Genomic DNA, 19,015 nt, shown 5'->3' on the forward strand with positions numbered 1-19,015 from the left:
ATGCAATGTTTCAAATGACCGAGGACTCAATTCTGTCCTCTGAGTAATCTGTCTGCCATACTCTTGCTCACACAGTCACAGGTACCCCCAAACCGAAACCCCTAGTATTAATACTATAGTTACATATATAACACAACTATAGCACCCTCAGCATTATTGGTTGGGGATAGCTGTGCATTATTGGTTGGGGATAGCTGTGCATTATTGGTTGGGGATAGCTGTGCTCTTGCTTGACATTTCTTAGATTTTATGTCTTTGACTGAAATTCGGGGCTTTGTCTTCTGTGGGGCAGGACATAGCCCAGTCAGTGGTAAAGTGCTCGCTTGATGCACGGTCGGTTTAGGATCAATCCCTGTCGATGGGCCCATTGGGCTATTTCTCGTTCCAGCCAGTGCACTATGACTGGTATATCAAAGGCCGTGGTATGTGTTAATCCTGTCTGTGGGATGGTGCATATAAAAGATCCCTTGCTACTGATGGAAAAATGTAACAGGTTTCCTCTCCAAGACTCTATGTCAATATCACTAGTATATGTTTGACATCCAAAAGCTGATGATCAATAAATCTATGTGCTCTAGTGGTGTCGTTAAATGAAACAAAGCTATTTGCTATATTCTTCCATGCTGTGTTCTAGGTATTCCATTGAAGGTAATAGCTATACATCACTCAAGTCTGTGATAAGTGATCTCTTCATGTTATCTTCATACAGAGATGAAAGTGGGTTACGAAAAAATATCTGGAAATTTTAATATTGGTGGTAAACAACTGAGATTGGCCCTAAGATTAGAGTTGCACAACCATATAAAGTGACCGCTCCAATTCAGAATATATGCAAAATATCAATCAAAACCATATCGTCAGTTTTGGATGGAGAATACAGAAAATTTTTAACAAACAGGAAAACCTGGAAACACTGTACAGACAAGTAGGATTGATCCCTGTCGGTGGACCTATTTGGCTATTTCTCGTTCCAGCCAGTTCTCCATGACTGGCATATCAAAGGCTGTGGTATGCACTACCCTGTCTATGGGATGGTGCATATAAAAGATCCCTTGCTGCTAATTGAAAAGAGTAGCCCATGAAGTGGCGACAGCGGGTTTCCTCTCACAATATCTGTGTTCCTTAACCATATGTCTGATGCCATATAACCTTAAATAAAATGTGTTGAGTGCATCGTTAAATAAAACATTTCTTTCTTTTTTCTTTCTGATAAATTCTGAAAACTTTCATCTCCGATAAGTTATTTGCTTTGTTCTTGTATGCTGTTTTCTAGATCTTCTGTTGCAGACAGCAGCTCTATGTCACTCAAACTTTTGTCTTCCATGACGAGCGATCTCTCCATGTTATCTGCCTCTCTGACACAATCCTCGTCCTCAAAGTCCGAGTTAAAGCCATCTTCTGCTGCCAACATGTTAACAGGGTCGTCGAAATAGTGTGCTGGTAACACACTGTCAGGAAGTTTATAATCTGTATATAATAATTAAAAAAATAAGAATGCAAATAATCTGGAATTGGAATCATTTTCTCAACTATAATTAGTACCTCCCTCCACTAAACATATTTTGTCAATAATTTCAGCTGACTTGATGTAAAAAGAAAAACCAAAAATGTCTCGGAAATAACAAAAATGCTATATGTGCAGCTTGTAAAACAAACTTTATACCCACCCATTATAAAGAATGTTGTCTGCTTTACATAGTTTGAAATTATATTTTCATAATTATTTTATCCTACTAAACTTTATATTTAATTTTGTTTTCCCATATGTCTCTGCTGGTTGGAGATTCATTTTGTATGTATTGAATACATTTTTCCTTTTCTTTTTACATGAATCCAAACATAAATAATCTCAAAAAAACTCATTTAGTGAAGGATGAAATACACATGTAAGGTATAATTTTGCTATGACTTTAATATTCATTAATATGTTGACTAGTAGCATTCCACTTACTAAGCACAGACCATTTCACTCCTTAACCCAAAATTATTTACAGCACAAACCTGATGAAACAGTCTGACTGAAATTATATCATACTGCTTATCTGATTTAGTCTCTATTAGAAGATATCACATAAAGGTATTTCAAATGTATCAGCATCAGCTTTATTTGGTGCTGTTGGATTTTTGTGTCAGCAGTGTTTTGAATGGTATGCCATCCGGACATGCAATAACACTGGCCATGGCTGGATCAGGTTGAAGCAGCCACTAAGATCTGGGCCCTTGCTTATAAAACTTTACACTCTAGACTCAAATCATTAAAAATGTCACATCCATGCAGTTGTATGGCATTGCCATGACGTTTTTATTAGCTGGGTTGACCTACTTTGCTCAAACTGCTAGCATACTGCCTACATCATCATCTGGGATGCCAGTCTGTTCAGTTTACAATACAATAGGACACTATAATATTTATTTAAAAATGATTGAGCTGCTTACCAGAAGATTTGAAGTTCTGGGATCGACATACTGGGTCGTGACATTTCTGGTAATAAACACCTCTCTTCATATCCACAACCAACCTAAACAACAACAACAACAACAAAATTCTTAAATACAGCCAATCCTTTTTTAAATTACAACTGAATTATGTTGAAAATATTTTTAATTTTATTGTTAAACTCAAAATGTGAAAAAAAAAGAAAAAGGATTAAATAGGTAATTTTGTTTCTTTAGTTATTGGTTATTTGTTAATAAAAGAGGCGGGATCTAGCTCAGTTGGTAGAGTGCTCGCTTTGAAATTCTCTGATTGGGCTTTTTTCCCGTCCCAACCAGTGCCCCATGACTGGTATACCAAAGGCCGTGGTATGTACTGTCCTGTCTATGGGAAAGCACATATAAAAGATCCCTTGCTACTAATGGAAAAATTTAGCAGGTTTCCTCTAAGTGTCACAGTGACCAAATGTTTAACATCCAATAGCTGATGATTAATAAATCAATGTACTCTAGTGGTGTCGTTAAACAAACAAAAAACTTTGTTAATAAAAATGAAAATTTTCCAATCTTTTTTATTTAGTGTTCAACCAACAAGCTTACCTAAAGAGAATAATTTACATTATGTGCAAAAATTAACATCAACCCCTGCAACTGCCCACGGCAATCGGCAATGCCGTGGAATTTTTAATTCTCCACAGCACTTTTTTGCCTTGACTATATTTAGGGTGGGTTTTTTCAATGGCATGTGTTTTTGCTGTGGACATTTTCTTAATTGCACAGTTTGTTGCATTATTCTAACCACTTACATAACATTATTGCTGTGATGTTCACGGCCAATGTTTTCACAGAAACGGAACCTTGCCAGGTCATAAACCAGAAGTTCATCGTGGGTGAAGTAGGACCAGTGTCTGATGTAACCATGGTGACCATCACTAGTGATGATGCTCAGTATGAAGTCATCAATCTCTGGGTATGGTGATTTTGTGTAACCCTCGATTGTATCTGAATGATAGAAAGAGATGTTTTGTTTTACAACACCTCAGCACATTGTTTAGTTGATAGCTATCAGGTGTAATAGTAATTACTGTAATTTAGTTTAGAACAGATTGTTAAAACTGTTTTGTTATAAACTTATTTGTTTGAGTAAGTCTACTAATTGTATCAACATGAATAACATTTTTATACACATCATTCATCGTTATTTTATTGTCTTGTGCTGTTCATATTACAATATATAGGGGTGGGGGGGGTTTAGAGAAGAAAAAAAAGGCGAATTGAAATTTTAATGCATATGGTTTAGTTTGTTAAAATAATTGTTTCCTTCTGTTTCAAAATGCTGAAATCATTTTGAAAATATAAATATGGAAAATAATTACTGAAATATGTTAAATATAGTGTCCTTGTTTATCGCATTTGGAAAAACTCAAACTGTTTTGTAAATCTGTATTGTTGCATAACATACAATTCTTTAATCACTTAATGTCTCATTAAAAAACCCATTTATTCTTATAATACCTGTAGTGTTTGTCAGATTGTTTTCATTTGTTCGTTCAGTCTTTCGTCTGGTAAGTCTAGTGGATGAATCAGCTAACTCATATGTTAGAATTTTTAATTTGTCTGTGTACCTGAAGAATAAAACAGCTCATTTTCAACAATGATTTGCAATCCCTCTCTAATTAATAAAATATACCTTAAAAGTTTTGCTTTAATTTGAGAAAATCATGTTCTTTGCAATATCATTTGAAAGTTTCCATGTAAAAGACTTTGGAACATGAATATGCAATTAGGTGTAAATTACATCTTGGGGCTTGAACTTAAAGGTAACACACCACCATGTGTCGTGTTGTTACTTGCTGTAGCAGCTTAATATAGTCCAGTTTTCGAAATAGTTCCTCATAAAAAAAATACTACAAAATTTTAATATACCTTTTGAAACCTTCTTTGATGATTATATGTAGGATGACCTCAGTAGTATTAAAATAACCCATTGGTTTGAAGTTACTTGTTATATTTAGTACTAACTGATAACAACTGTGCAAGTGGTATGGTGCCACTTATATAACAGCACCATGAGGCGGTGTTCGGGCATAGGGGCCATTAATTGAAAAATGTTGTGGTTGACCTATGTTAATTTTTCACACAGTACATGTCAGTTGAGAGCACTTCCTAAAATTAGTAGTCATGTGACCCTCTCGACAGAGATTTATTTCTCACAGAACATATTCTGACACAGAAAATGTATTAACTGCATGGAGTAATTAATGGTGGTGTGTAACCTAAAGCCAGCAATGACAGCAGTTGCCATAGTTACGATATGAATTGCTGTAGGTCAGGGGCTTTACCGATGGCAGTTTTTTTACTACTCGATAAAAATTATTGTCATTATTTGAGGGATAATATTTGGTTTTTAATTTTGTTTCTATTTGTTGCAAAGTTACAGGTTTAAAATTGCCATAGCCATAGATATCAAATTCTTCAGTTTGACACTGCATATCATAATAAAAGCAAGAACTTTCAAAAACTAGGGCATGTTATATACATACATGTCCATAACTAAAACTTAATAAATTAATACACAAACCTGACATTACAAATAAGGGAACTGAAGAATATTTCTTTCTCTTTGTTAATGGTTGATCTGTCTGGCAGCTCGTAGGTGTTTTGCTGTGACAATTTCAATGGATTATTCTTTCCAAGTTTGCTGGATTTGTAGAGTCGAAAATTACGATTCTTTGTGTACACACCTGTAACAGTAAAAGAGAATTGAATACAATTAAAATTTAACCGAAATTTAACATCTCAGTACATTATTAATGATCAAATATTTCTGTCAAAAAGATCATCATTATGACAAATAATTTACAACATAAAATAAAACAGTATAATCACCAATGACCTATTACCTCTTTTTCTCATAGGACAGCACATACCACAGTCTTTCCAGGGCTTGCTAAATCATCTATTAAACTTTAAAAATTGCTGAAACAGATATTTTGTAAAAAAATATATAAATTATTACATGAAATCATTTTGCAAAATTAAAATAAAATTCGCCAATTGTTTTTAAAATTCACAATTGGCGAATTTGGCGAGTGCCAGAGCTAGCCCTGTCTTTCATATGCTGGTCATGAGTGACCAATAAAAAAAGTAAAAAATCCAACTCATCACGAAATCCTTATCAAGTGTCTTTAAAAATATATGGTTTTACCTGTATCACAAAACAAAACCTCTGTGTCATTCTTTCCTTGGACCACTAATGATTCTAATTCCGCCTGTGTGAAGGAATCCATCACTAATTGCCTCTCTTGTCGTCTTTTATGTTCTGTTACTGATCTCTCACTTTCTGACTTCACTGTATCATCTGTATGGTGTTCTTTTTCAGAGAAACATTTCAAATTTCTTGGATCAGTCTGAACGTTACTCTTGTTTTCACTTTCCGTTGTGTCTTGCTTGGTGCTACAAAGTTCATCTTTTGGATTATTCTCAGTGGACAACTGGTCCAATGGTGCACGATTCATGTTTTTCAAATCGAGGGCTACGTCCAAAAGTATGTTGAAAATATAATTCACAAATTTCCCTGAAAAAAACAACAAAAAATTAAAATAATGTTTACAAACTGTATGTTGTTTAATCAGTGACTATATAATTAAACATTGATCAGTTGGTACAAACTGAAAATCAATCACAATTTCAATAGAAGGAAGGAAGGAAGGAAATGGTTTATTTAACAACGCAGAACACATTTTATTTACAGTTATATGGCATCGGACATATGGTTAAGGACCACACAGATATTGAGGGAGGAACCCGTTGTCGCCACTTCATGGGCTACTCTTTTCGATTAGCAGCAAGGGATTTTTAATATGCACCATCCCATAAACAGGATAGCACATACCACGGCCTTTGATTTACCAGTCGTGGTGCACTGGCTGGAGCGAGAAATAGCCCAATGGGCTCACTGATGGGGATTGATCCCAAACTGACCGCACATCAAGCAAGCGCTAATTTCAACAGATTCCACAAAGTACATTGACCAATATACAAAACATAACCTGTAGATGCAAAAAGGTGTTAGTTTTTAATAACAGCCTTTAAAACATACCATTTTTAAACACATAGGTGAAAAAATATATATCCCTTACCTGCATGTGTGTTGTCTTTAAATGCAACGTCAGTCAGTTGGAAAATTAGGTGACGACTGAATTTTTTGTTGGTACTACAAAAGAAGGTGTCTAAACATAAAAAAACTCATCCCATTTAGTGAAAGAGATTATGTGGTACAGAATTAAGTTAAAATGCAAACACAAAAGTCAATTTGAATTTGTTTGCTTGGTAGTCATATGGCACTGGTTGGGACAAAAAATCCACTGGGTTTGCCAATGAGGTTCAATCCTATGACCCAAGCACCTCAGGCGAGCGCTCTACCAACTGAGCTAGATCCTGTCCTTCCTTGCCTGGTGAGCAGTCAGTAATCCTACCTTCAGCTGTTTTAGCATGTTGCTAAGCTGAATATTATTGTACGAGAAATGAAACTACAGCTATTAGGTCTTTAGCATATATGGTTAGTTTAACACTTGGTTTAGAATGAAAGAGAAAACCTACTGCTACCACAGAGGTTATAATAGTGTACCTGGCCTGGTGCTTAATAAACTTTTAGAGTCTAGACTCGAGACTTTAATAAGAGTCTGAGACAGTAATGTCATGACAAGGCCATACAAATTGTATGTGTGTGACATCATTTGAGATTGAATTTGAACTCTAAAAGTTTGAGACAGTAATGTCATGACAAGGCCATACAAATTGTGTGCGTGTGACATCATTTGAGATTGAATTTGAACTCTAAAAGTTTGAGACAGTAATGTCAGGACAAGGCCATACAAATTGTGTGTGTGTGACATCATTTGAGATTGAATTTGAACTCTAAAAGTTTGAGACAGTAATGTCACGACAAGGCCATACAAATTGTGTGTGTGACATCATTTGAGACTGAATTTGAACTCTAAAAGTTTGAGACAGTAATGTCACGACAAGGCCATACAAATTGTGTGCGTGTGACATCATTTGAGATTGAATTTGAACTCTAAAAGTTTGAGACAGTAATGTCATGACAAGGCCATACAAATTGTGTGCGTGTGACATCATTTGAGATTGAATTTGAACTCTAAAAGTTTGAGACAGTAATGTCATGACAAGGCCATACAAATTGTGTGCGTGTGACATCATTTGAGATTGAATTTGAACTCTAAAAGTTTGAGACAGTAATGTCATGACAAGGCCATACAAATTGTGTGTGTGTGACATCATTTGAGATTGCATCTGAACTCTAAACGTTTTATAAGCATGAGTCCAGATACCTCAATCATGACATTGAGTTACAATTAATACTGTTGGAAAAAACCAGGTCATTGATGAGATTGTAGGGTTTTGTGGAGTGATGTCTAATTTTAAAAGGTTCTGCATATCATATACAGATACGGTTAAGAAACACTCCATTATTTGATGCATGAGAAGTTGCTCGCACTCATCTCACCCAAAAATGGCAAGTGGTGAAGTTTCTGGAATTCACCTTTCATCATTTTGCATTAGTGTATGTTCTTACGATGCTTATTTTTACATATATGTGGAACAGCTCTCACTCCTTATTTGAAATATTTCTTGCCTGGAATTATTAGGAGAGCCACGAAGAGGGCTGCAATATCACCGTCAGGTAGGACCTATGTAGTATTAAGTGGTGATCTGATACAAAGTCGGACATCTTTTTACCTGGAATCCAAGTCGAGAACATCGCTCCGAGTACACGTCACACCAAACTGATGCTTCATCCAGAAGGACACATACTAAAAATATTGCAACACATTGTTCAGTATAGCCACGAGCACATCATAGTGCCATTTTTCCTATGAACTACATATACCCATAATACATGTAACAGAAAAATCAACCTCCACTGAGGGGATTCGAACTACGGACTCTCATTACGAGAAAGAAAGAAATGTTTTATTTAATGACGCACTCAACACATTTTATTTACGGTTATATAGCGTCAGACATATGGTTAAGGAACACACATATTTTGAGAGGAAACCCGCTGTCGCCATTACATGGGCTACTCTTCCGATAGGCAGCAAGGGATCTTTTATTTGCGCTTCCCACAGTCAGGATAGCACAAACCATGGCCTTTGTTGAACCAGTTATGGATAACTGGTCGGTGCAAGTGGTTTACACCTACCCATTGAGCCTTGCGGAGCACTCACTCAGGGTTTGGAGTCGGTATCTGGATTAAAAATCCCATGCCGCAACTGGGATCCGAACCCAGTACCTACCAGCCTGTAGACCGATGGCCTGCCACGACGCCACCGAGGCCGGTCCTCTCATTACGAGAGTCCAGCACTCTACCAACTGAGCTGATAGAAAAATTCCCACTAGCTACTGTTAGTAGGAGCATTTTATCTAAACACTACTACATACTCCCCCCTCAAGTGAAGCTTCGTCCCAGAGCTATGGGCCACGGGCAGTTGAACTGTTATGGGTCCCGACTGGGTTATAATTTAATTCTTGTGTTAAGAACATACCCAGTCCCTACGTTGGCTCCAAATGAAACAAAAAAAATCAACCTCTACTGAGGGGATTCGAACCATGGACTCTCAGTACGTGAGTTCAGTGCTCTACCAACTGAGCTAATAGGGAAGTTCTCACTAGCTACTGCCAGTAGGAGCACTTTATACCAACACTACTACATACATGTCATAAACCCATTTGATATTTACCATTATTCAGGGGCCTAGCTTCCATATACGCAGGTATGCAGCTACGTACCACCTGAGATTACAATTTTTTTTTTTTAATTAAAATATACGATGTAAACGCATAGCCAATAGCGTTTTATTTCATCACGGAAAAAGTCTGCGTACCAACTGAAAATCCCAAGCTAGGCCCCTGTTATTAATGCAGCAAAGCCTCAACAAATACACTTAGTTTATATTTTCCATATTAAAAAACATGTGTCGAATCCTCTGTATGCAACTCTCCACGTTAACTTTTCCGTCTAGGAGCCAGTTGGTGCCTACTTGTATTTTTATATAGATACTATGAAATATTTTAATTGCAATGTAGAGGGCTAGTATATGTCCCACTTTTTTTTAACCCAACTCAGAGCTTCTAGATTATGGTAGCTCCACTCCCATGGCTAGTGGTATTCAATTCTGGGCTAGTAAATAACTACTATTGCCATGCCCGACGGCTAGTGAAAAAAGTTATAAAATGTTACATTTAAGTCTGTTTTGTAAATACAAATATCCTTAATCTCCTCCCCAAAATTTAAGGTTTTTTAAGCTCTATTTCCCTCTAGGTGACATATCCAATTATTACTATTAGTAAAATGTTTTATTTACTTAAAAGTAGGGCTAGTGAATTTTTAATCACGGCTAGTAAATTTTTTAAATCATGGCTAGTTATATTTATCAAAATTCTAGAAGACCTGCCAACTTTGTCAGAAAGTAACATACAACTTACTTTCCACCATGTAAGTATATTGTTCAAATTATTTTGAGGATGAAGTACCTTTAACTGGAAAAACACTACTACGAACCAATTTTCATTTTCCCTATCTTTATATGAGATAATTCAAAAATTCATTACTTACTAGGTCTGGAGAATGATATTTGCTAATTCTATGTAATTTCAAGATTTTTCATAACCGGTATTGAGCCTCACAGGGATTTAGATTACACCAAAGCTGAGGCAATTAAGGGTGTGCCCAAAATTAATGTATGTTATTTGTTTTGAGATATTTTATTGATAAAAAAAAAGTCAAAAGGATTACACAACAGGCAGAGCCTATATAAGTGCTCTCCTAAACAAGATGGACATCAGACAATAATCAATATTCATAATCATATATAAAACATAATAACATAATGTCCAATGGCATAAAGAATTAGCAATGTATGTTAAGCTGTAATTAGATTAATTAATTAAAATAATGTATTCCTAAATATGTACAACTTTTTACCAACTATTATTAACATTACTGCACTAAATAGAATCTGTCCGGGTTGGGTATCTGGCTATCCAGATGCCAAACCCGGGACAGACATGCTCGAAACCTCCGTGGTATATGAGCATGGAAAAAGTTACACACATACACTAAATAGACCATGGTATACTTAGAACAAACAAAAAGCCTGTTATGCCCAAATTAGTGAGGTCTGATAAAACTCGACAATCGTTGAGGGGAAGAAAAACAGGGATTACTGGCAAGACTAAACCAACCTTGAACAAAGTGTGAACCATTTCATTGCCATTTTTCATGGGGTTCTTCTCCTTATCAAACTCAAGGTCAAAATAAAGCTTGCAAACAGCACCTGAAAAATAAAATTCAGTGTTATTCACAATCTGTGTCAAAGATACCATAAAGAATCCTTGATGAAGGCTGAAACATAAAATATAAAGTGTGATTTTGGTGAAATATGAGATCCATATACTTTTAAGTTTAAATAACATTTTATTCAGATATGTTGACAAACATGTAGGACCCATTACCTACATGTAAAGGACATTTGTTAATCCAAACAAAGTACTGGTATCTGATATTCACATTTTTGCAAGACATAGATGCTCTATTGAAGGGTAACGAGTATACACATGTATATGAATGGACGGATGGATGGATGGACGGATGGATGGATGAAAAGATAATCCTGTCAGCCAGCTAAGTCAGTATGTTTAGTCAAGACATCATGCATGAACCGTAATTGCATATATGCATAAAAATTAATGATTGGATCTACTATTTGTACTAACCCTCTGGAATCACCTCATAATGATGTCTTTGAGGTTCTTTCAACTGGCTGAAAAACAGAAGACATTTGTCACCAATCACAAAATATGTATCAATAAAATAAATGATATTACTTTTTTTTGGTTTCCATATAAACATCAAAACCTAATTTTAAAATTAAATAAAAACTATGTGTTATTTGAAGTCATAATGTTACAGAAGAAAATAAACATTGTACATGTACAAGATGCAAGATGTACCTGATTTCAGGGCTAACTCTGGATCAGCAGATAGAAAATTTCACCAAATTATATATTAAAGTAACAAATTTTACAGATACCCAGTTATTTTGTAACAAATATCAATTAATACTTGAAATTCTGTCGCCAAATTAAAATAAACTTCTGCCAATTGTTTTTAAAATTCGCAATTGCCGAACTTGGCGAGTGCCAGAGCCAGCCCTGAATTTGTAGTCAGGGTTTCTGCCAAAGGGTAAAACGAGTATGGCACCATACCCAAAAGTTTTGCAGATATTATTTTTTTAAGTTGACCTTTTGACAAAATTAATTCCTCTCATCATTACAGTATGATTTGCTTAACCCTAACCCTAAACCAAACCCATTTTCTTTCTACAGCAGTTGCATGCAGCACACACATCGTAAATATTCAATTCCATAGCGCCATATCCAAAAATTTCTTTCTGGCAGAAACCCTGGTAGTGTGAGGTGCAAAGAGTAAGGATTTACTCCCTTCTGTGAACCCAGTGGTTTTTCCCCCCAAGTCCAACCAGTGTCCCTATAATGGTATACACAAAGGATGTGGTATGTGCTATCCTGTCTGTGAGAAAGCACATATAAAAGATCCCTTGCCTATTTCCTCTCTCACTAGACATATGTGTTATAAAAACACATATCCAGTTTTAAAAATACTGAGGTGTCATTGAAGAAAAATACCTTTCTTTCACTACAGAGATTTATCCAGGATATTTTGCCAGGGTGCCATGTCTGATGGAATTAGCATGAGTAAATCATACTTGGGATATTTTTTCCGGCCACTGAATCATGCAGTGCACCACTGTTAAATTAGTGTATTGGAACACACATGACTAAATATATTTATTATCCATTAAATGCTTTTGTAGGAGATAACGCTGGCCATATAATTTGCGACATCTCCTGCGATATTCTCCGCAGGTGATATCGCTTCTTATAATCTTGATTGGTCAGATTTTAATCACAAGACAATATTTTGTTTAGTCACTGTGCTTGTTTCAGTGCTAAACCTATCATTAGTGATGTCATGCCACTGCCATTCTGCTAGTTAACGAGTCTACCGCTGCCAAATATAGTGACATTCAACCCACATTGTAAACTGACTGGAGTGTGTGCTGTATTGTGATTGGTTAATTACATTCTTTTTCCGGGATCAAATGAAAATAACACCCAGAAAACTCACAATGTCATTAGAAAGTGACGTCATTAGCAATTGGAACAGGCGAAGTTAACGATTCAAGGGTCTACAGTTAGATTGTAGCCAGGTATTTCTCATAAATTATGAGATCACAAGACACTCGGGGAGTATCCTCTATATATTGGGAATTTTCAGTACAGAAATTCGGAATTTTCAGTGCCACTTTCTTTTGTGATGGGGCCTTTGTTTAGACCCACAGAATGCCTGGACAAATCCCTGCACTAAAAAACTACTGACCTGTAGTAGTGCCAGAACCCCGGTAGACTGGCCACCAGGTATCTCCTCTGACCAGTTTCCTTCCCCAGGGTCTTACTCTCATAGGCAAACACACACAGGTCCTGCAAAAACATTAAACACACCAACATGCAGCCTGAATATAATTAATTCCAGAGTTCAAAGCAGTATGAGAACATTTTAAAAGGTTTTCAAACATAAATGGTGACGTGCAACCTTAAAAGACTGGTCACGGTTTGCATTATTATGCAGGGCTTCTAGAATTTTCATAAAATCCACTAGCCATGGGATCAGTGATTTAAACAATTACTAGCCCTACTTTACTTTAAAAGTTAATACTATTTTACTAAATAATAGTAATAATCAGATATGTCACCTAAAAAGGGAGATACAGCTTAAAAACACTAACATTGGGGGTTGAGGTGGGGGCAGGATATTTATATTTACAAAATAGACTTAACTGCAACATTTGACCAAAAAAATTCACTAGCCGTCAGGCATGGCAATAGTAGTTATTTACTAGCTCAACATTGAATATCACTAGCCATGGGAGTGGGGCTACCATAATCTAGAAGACCTGTATTACAGCGGCACTTTGTTATAGAAACAGTCGTTTGGGAGCCAGTACAGGGCTTCTAAAAAAATTTAAATACATATTTCCAACATTCTCAAGGTCTACACAAATAATAAAATGTTCTATTGTAGAATACAGATGTGTATTTATGCAAGCCTTTGAGGTACGTTCCAGGTTTTATCAAATGGTAGCGGCAGGACAATGTAATTATTATGTTACATCGAACATTTTGTTTTTAAAAATTTGATTAGCGACATTTCTAGTCAATGAAAAATGTATTAGTAAAATTGTGTAGTGATCTTTGAAACTTGCATAGGATACCACAATACTAAACAAAATGTTCACACATGTACTTGACTAAATTTGATTTTGTGGATGATGGGCATTTAATAAAACATTTGCCTTTTTTTCATAACTCGAGAACTTTTCTATTACATTAGAGCACTCAAACATAAAATTCTATCACTTTCAAAGCAGAAAATTCATCTTTTAGATTAAGTAGTTTTCAAGCAAAACTGGACTGGAATAAAAAAAAAAGTTTTAAAATTGTGTCGTAATGTTTCTATTTTTACCTTGGCTTTGGTACGTGCATATTCAAATGCTTCTTGCTGTCGGAAAAATGTTTCCCAGTTTGCAGACGGACCAGCCAAACTGAAATTAATGAATAATCAATTATAGAGTTGAGTAGGATAAACTAATAAAGAAAATATAGTTTCACTCTCCATAAGCAGATGACATTCTTTATTAGGGGTGAGCATTGCTCTTATATATACATTATATATATATTTACTGATCATTGTTTAAATAATAAATTGCACATAAACTTAGAACAAGTTTATTGGGTCTTAAAGAAGTTTCTTTTTATGTCAAGCCAAAGTGGAATTATTGACCAAAAAAACCTTTAAATTGTTGCTGGTACAAGGTATGGTCACGAACAATAAGCCATTCTGGTCTCATCCCACTCCCCACTTTGGTTTGACCACAAATGGATATGTTTTGCTTGGGTATGTTTTGGTTTTGGTATGTTTTGATTTGGATGTGTTTTGGTTTGGGTATGTTTTGATTTGGGTATGTTTTGATGTTTTCCTGAACAAAATCTATCCATCTAGATGTTCAATTTACATTCTATTTTCAAACCTGACTTGGTTATAAGCAAGAATATTCTACAACAAATATATAACAGTTCTAAGCAGTTTTATGTTAAAAATGCAATGATCACAAACCTTGGCTTAAACTGATCTGGAAGTTTCTCTTCTACATGTTTTTTCACTCGTTTTTCAACAATCTGGGCTATTACTTCATGTTTCCGCCTTTAAAACAAAAAGTGCACCAAAAAAAAAGGAATCAATAAATATTACTTATTTGAGTCAAAGTCGGCTAATGCAGGATACACCACACTTTCACATATTTAATCTGTAGCTGTTGGACATGTCCATGCCAATATTTGCAGACCTTGCCGTTTAAGGGGAGCTATCTCTGCCTCCCCATCACTCCCCTGAGACTAGTTCAAGGAGAGTAATTTTTAGCTTCCCTTAGCATTATCAATGATCAGTACCAGTGACGTAGCGTGGGCGGGGCCAACGGGGCGGTTTCCCTGGGCAAAAAATTCTGGACTGGTGGACAGGACTCGGAGAGTGCTAACAGTCCCCTGGTTAGGGGGCGCAATACTTACCTTGCCCCGGGCGATGGCAACCCAAGATATGCCACTGATCAGTACAGTAAAATCTTAAATGGCTTCCCATACTCTAAATTAATGTAGCAATTAATAATTCCCATCAGGTTTTTTGGCACTTCCAGCAACTGTTTGCACCAGTGGTGGAAACAATTACTGTTGATCATCTGACATGCTTGTATGTAACTTTATGGATGTTGGTCCATAACAACTAAATTAGCCATAATGGATAAACAAAAAGTGAAAATGAAATCGAAAGTAGTTCATACAAAAAACTATCATAGTTTATTATGACGTCATTCACTATTAGTTACGTCAGTATGTTGACTGGGTAAAAACCATCAGGTAAGGCAGTCAGTGTTTAAACCGATAATGTATTAGAACTAATCATTAGGCTATAGAAATTTTTTCGTGTTGATGAATACTAATTTTTGAAACTGATAAACTTTCAATATCATTTAGATTAAACCAATGACACAGTCACTTTGACGGTAACGATAGCGAACAAGGGTCCGGAAGTGACTACTCCGTTTTACACGTTATTATTCTCAGATTGCTCGGTTCTGCTATAAGTAATTAGATTACAGTGTCATTAAATAACAGTGAATGTTGCGAAATATGCTCACTTTAGGTATGATGAGCCATAAAAGCTTGCTGATCCAAACATGCTACCTAGCTAGTTACAAATTTAGCGCCATATTTTATTTGTCTTCGTTGGTGCGGTTAATTCCTATGTTTCTCGGGAGCACCGACGAAGGTAGTTAAATTATTTTACAAGTTTGCCTGTCTGTTTGTTTAATTAAAACTAACAATTAATGTACCAAAATAATAAAGAAACAAAATAAAATAGTAACAAATAAATAAAACTAAAATATGGAACACAATCCCAGCGTCTACCAGCATTAAAGCCATCACGCCACTGAGGTCGTTGAGGCTTTTGTCAATATTTGACCCTTATCATCACGCTGGTGACCAATATGCGACTTTCGTGATGTACTTATGCGTGACTTTGTGGTTGTTGTTGTTGTAGTATCTCTTTTAATGCTCCTAAGCTAATTTTGGTGTTAGTCTACTTAGAACGCTCTGTCATCATGCTGTTGCTGGATTTGATCAATAGTCTTACCAGTGTCACAGACGTTAATACATGTTATACGAAATACAACGCATCTGTATATCAGTGACCGCCTACAATCGTTCACATTCTGTCGCAGCTCATTTTGTATGTAGTTCAAGGCTCTGGCTGAGTGTGTTGATTCAAGTTGGGTGTGTGAATAAAAGAACAACTTTATTCCTCCATTAATTTATAGCTACTTGTTTCAGTTGTGTCAGCACTATGCGGCGGCTCAGTCGAAATGTTAAGAACCAAACCGACCAAAGGTAATTATAAACATCTTATTGGTTTTGTGAATATACAGGGCTCACCCTGTCTATTGCCAGATTAGACATTTGCTAATTTTATACAAACTGGCTGCAACATTTTTTATTCGGCTAATAAAATGCTCTTTAAATTGGCCACTTTTTAATATTTTTTAAGGATATTCTCTACCTGTGTAAAAATTTGCTAGACAAAATTCTCGCCAGTGTGAGCCCTGATATAATATAATATTATTTAATATAATTATTTGATAAAATTGGAACATTTTGGTTTCATTGTTACAGGTTCAACCAGCCTTTGAAAGCAGCGCCGACACAAAAACCTGTCGCAAATTCGATCTGCAACAGCATTTTTATCATTATTGGATATTTACTCTGTTATTAGGCTGTTTGTCGTTAGATGATCTGAATGTCGAGGGCAGTTCCACTTTATTTAAGTATGTAGGTGAAAACGAAATATATGACATCGACCAATGTAAGCAAACAAGCATCCAGCTGCTGCATTGTATATTGATATATATATATAAACTGTAGTTGAAAAAACAAGACATGTTATTGGAGAAAATGGCTAGCCAGAGTCAGTCTTAGAGACCATGTTTTAACCATTAACTATTATGAGCTACCGAAAATTAAAAAAGTTAAAAGTTTGTTTTCTTTAACGACACCACTAGAACACATTGATTTATTAATTATCGGCTATTGGATGTTAAACATTTGGTGATTTTGACATATATATAGTCTTAGAAAGGAAACCCGTTACATTTTCCCATTAGTAGAAAGGGATCTTTTATATGCAGCATACCACAGACAGGACTAGGGCCGCTACGAGTCCAACATATCGGACTCAAGTACCCGAGGGTCAAACTCGACCCGGACCCGAGTACCTGACACTTACACTAACTATAGATAATAATGAGACTAACGAATAAGTAAAATAGCATTATGCATCTTAATTCCAGCGCTGAACATGGCTGCCAAATCATGTCATTGTATTTCATTCCACACATTCGACTTTTATTTCCCCTACATGTCGCATAGGCCTATAATGTATCCGGCGACACGCATATGGCAAAATGAAAGAAAGAAATGTTTTATTTAACGACGCACTCAACACATTTTATTTACGGTTATATGGCGTCAGACACATGGTTAAGGACCACACAGATTTGGAGAGGAAACCCGCTGTCGCCACATATGCTACTCTTTTTACGACAGGCAGCAAGGGATCTTTTATTTGCGCTTCCCACAGGCAGGATAACACAAACCATGGCCTTTGTTGAACCAGTTATGGATCACTGGTCGGTGCAAGTGGTTTACACCTACCCATTGAGCCATGCGGAGCACTCACTCAGGGTTTGGAGTCGGTATCTGGATTAAAAAACCCATGCCTCGACTGGGATCCGAACCCAGTACCTACCAGCCTGTAGACCGATGGCCTGCCACGACGCCACCGAAGCCGGTATGGCAAAATGAAGTAAAAAAAATAGTTTTTTTAAATCGTAAGAGTGCTTTTCCTTGCACGGATACTCGAATCCTTTAAAAGGACTCGAGTCTTGCTAGACTCGGCCCATGCCCGAGTAAGCGAGGAGACCCTAGACAGGACAGCACAAACCACAACCTTTGACATACCAGTCGTGGTGCACTGGCTAGAACGAGAAATAGCCTAATGGGCCCACCGACGGGGATCGATCCTATTGCGTATCAGACGAACGCTTTACCACTGGGCTATGTCTTTCCCTTATATATGCTACTGATGGCAGTCAGTAGATTAATTCAATATTTACAAATCATGTATATATAACTGTTGGAGATTTAGCCTAAGTATGACCTATATCATCTGCTCCCCCCCCCCCCCCCACACCTCCCAGGGCTGAAGCAAATCCTCATATTGGGGGGGGGGGGGGGAGATATTCGGGAAAAATGAGCTTGCCTGAAACCTTTTCACTATATATTCCCATCATTCTATACACAATGTTAATTGTATCCATATAAAGATGCGTAGTGATTCGTTTGCAACCCTGTTTTGTGGTTTGACAGTAATGCCAATAGGAATAAACACTGTTATCCAGATTCGGGCATTTTTGTTTAATTCGGACCAAACTCAACCTTTCCCCTACAGAACACGTACGCTTATGTTTATTAGAGCAGGCTAATTGAAGTCTTCAGTAGTGGATGAGCATACGCAATAACCTCTTCTCTAAATCTGCTACTGAAATTCCTTTCAGGTTCGTGTGCAGGAATTGTAGCGGGGGAGTGTGGGGGGGGGGGGGGGGAGCTAGACTGGCGAACGAAGTGTATGGGGGTGGTCGAGTTATGCTTTCCTGGAAAATATATTGCAAACAAAATTTATATTGAACATTTGTATTTTCTCGTATTTGTTCAAATGCAGTCATATTTTTTTAAAAAGAGAAGTTTTAAAATAATACTCCTGAAGATATATTTACTGTCAATTGGGTGTGTGTGCTCAGCTGTATATGTA

The 19,015-nt window shown here is 36.5% G+C and overlaps 2 protein-coding genes across 2 annotated transcripts in view; one reads left to right on the forward strand and one right to left on the reverse strand.

Annotated features, from left to right (window-relative positions):
- Window positions 1–1,099: 1,099 nt before the first annotated feature.
- LOC121379111 (DNA-directed primase/polymerase protein-like) lies at window positions 1,100–15,865 on the reverse strand. Its single transcript, XM_041507585.1, has 14 exons — window positions 15,789–15,865; window positions 14,714–14,800; window positions 14,063–14,141; window positions 12,920–13,020; window positions 11,236–11,282; window positions 10,705–10,796; window positions 8,197–8,270; window positions 6,576–6,649; window positions 5,642–6,010; window positions 5,015–5,177; window positions 3,949–4,058; window positions 3,240–3,435; window positions 2,437–2,519; window positions 1,100–1,467 (listed from the first exon to the last, which is right to left on the reverse strand). The coding sequence occupies exons 1-14, from the start codon at window positions 15,827–15,829 to the stop codon at window positions 1,241–1,243; spliced, it is 1,743 nt and encodes a 580-aa protein (XP_041363519.1). The 5' UTR covers window positions 15,830–15,865; the 3' UTR covers window positions 1,100–1,240.
- The window catches only part of LOC121379110 (xanthine dehydrogenase-like), a 66,770-nt gene continuing 63,236 nt past the window's right edge, over window positions 15,482–19,015 (forward strand). Inside the window, exons 1-2 of the mRNA XM_041507584.1 lie at window positions 15,482–15,507; window positions 16,483–16,539. Of these exons, the coding sequence (XP_041363518.1) occupies window positions 16,496–16,539 (44 nt within the window). The 5' untranslated portion in view covers window positions 15,482–15,507; window positions 16,483–16,495. The remainder of the gene's footprint in view (window positions 15,508–16,482; window positions 16,540–19,015) is intronic.

This window comes from Gigantopelta aegis, chromosome 8 (assembly GCF_016097555.1).
Source record: "Gigantopelta aegis isolate Gae_Host chromosome 8, Gae_host_genome, whole genome shotgun sequence".
Taxonomy (NCBI): Eukaryota; Metazoa; Mollusca; class Gastropoda; order Neomphalida; family Peltospiridae; genus Gigantopelta; species Gigantopelta aegis.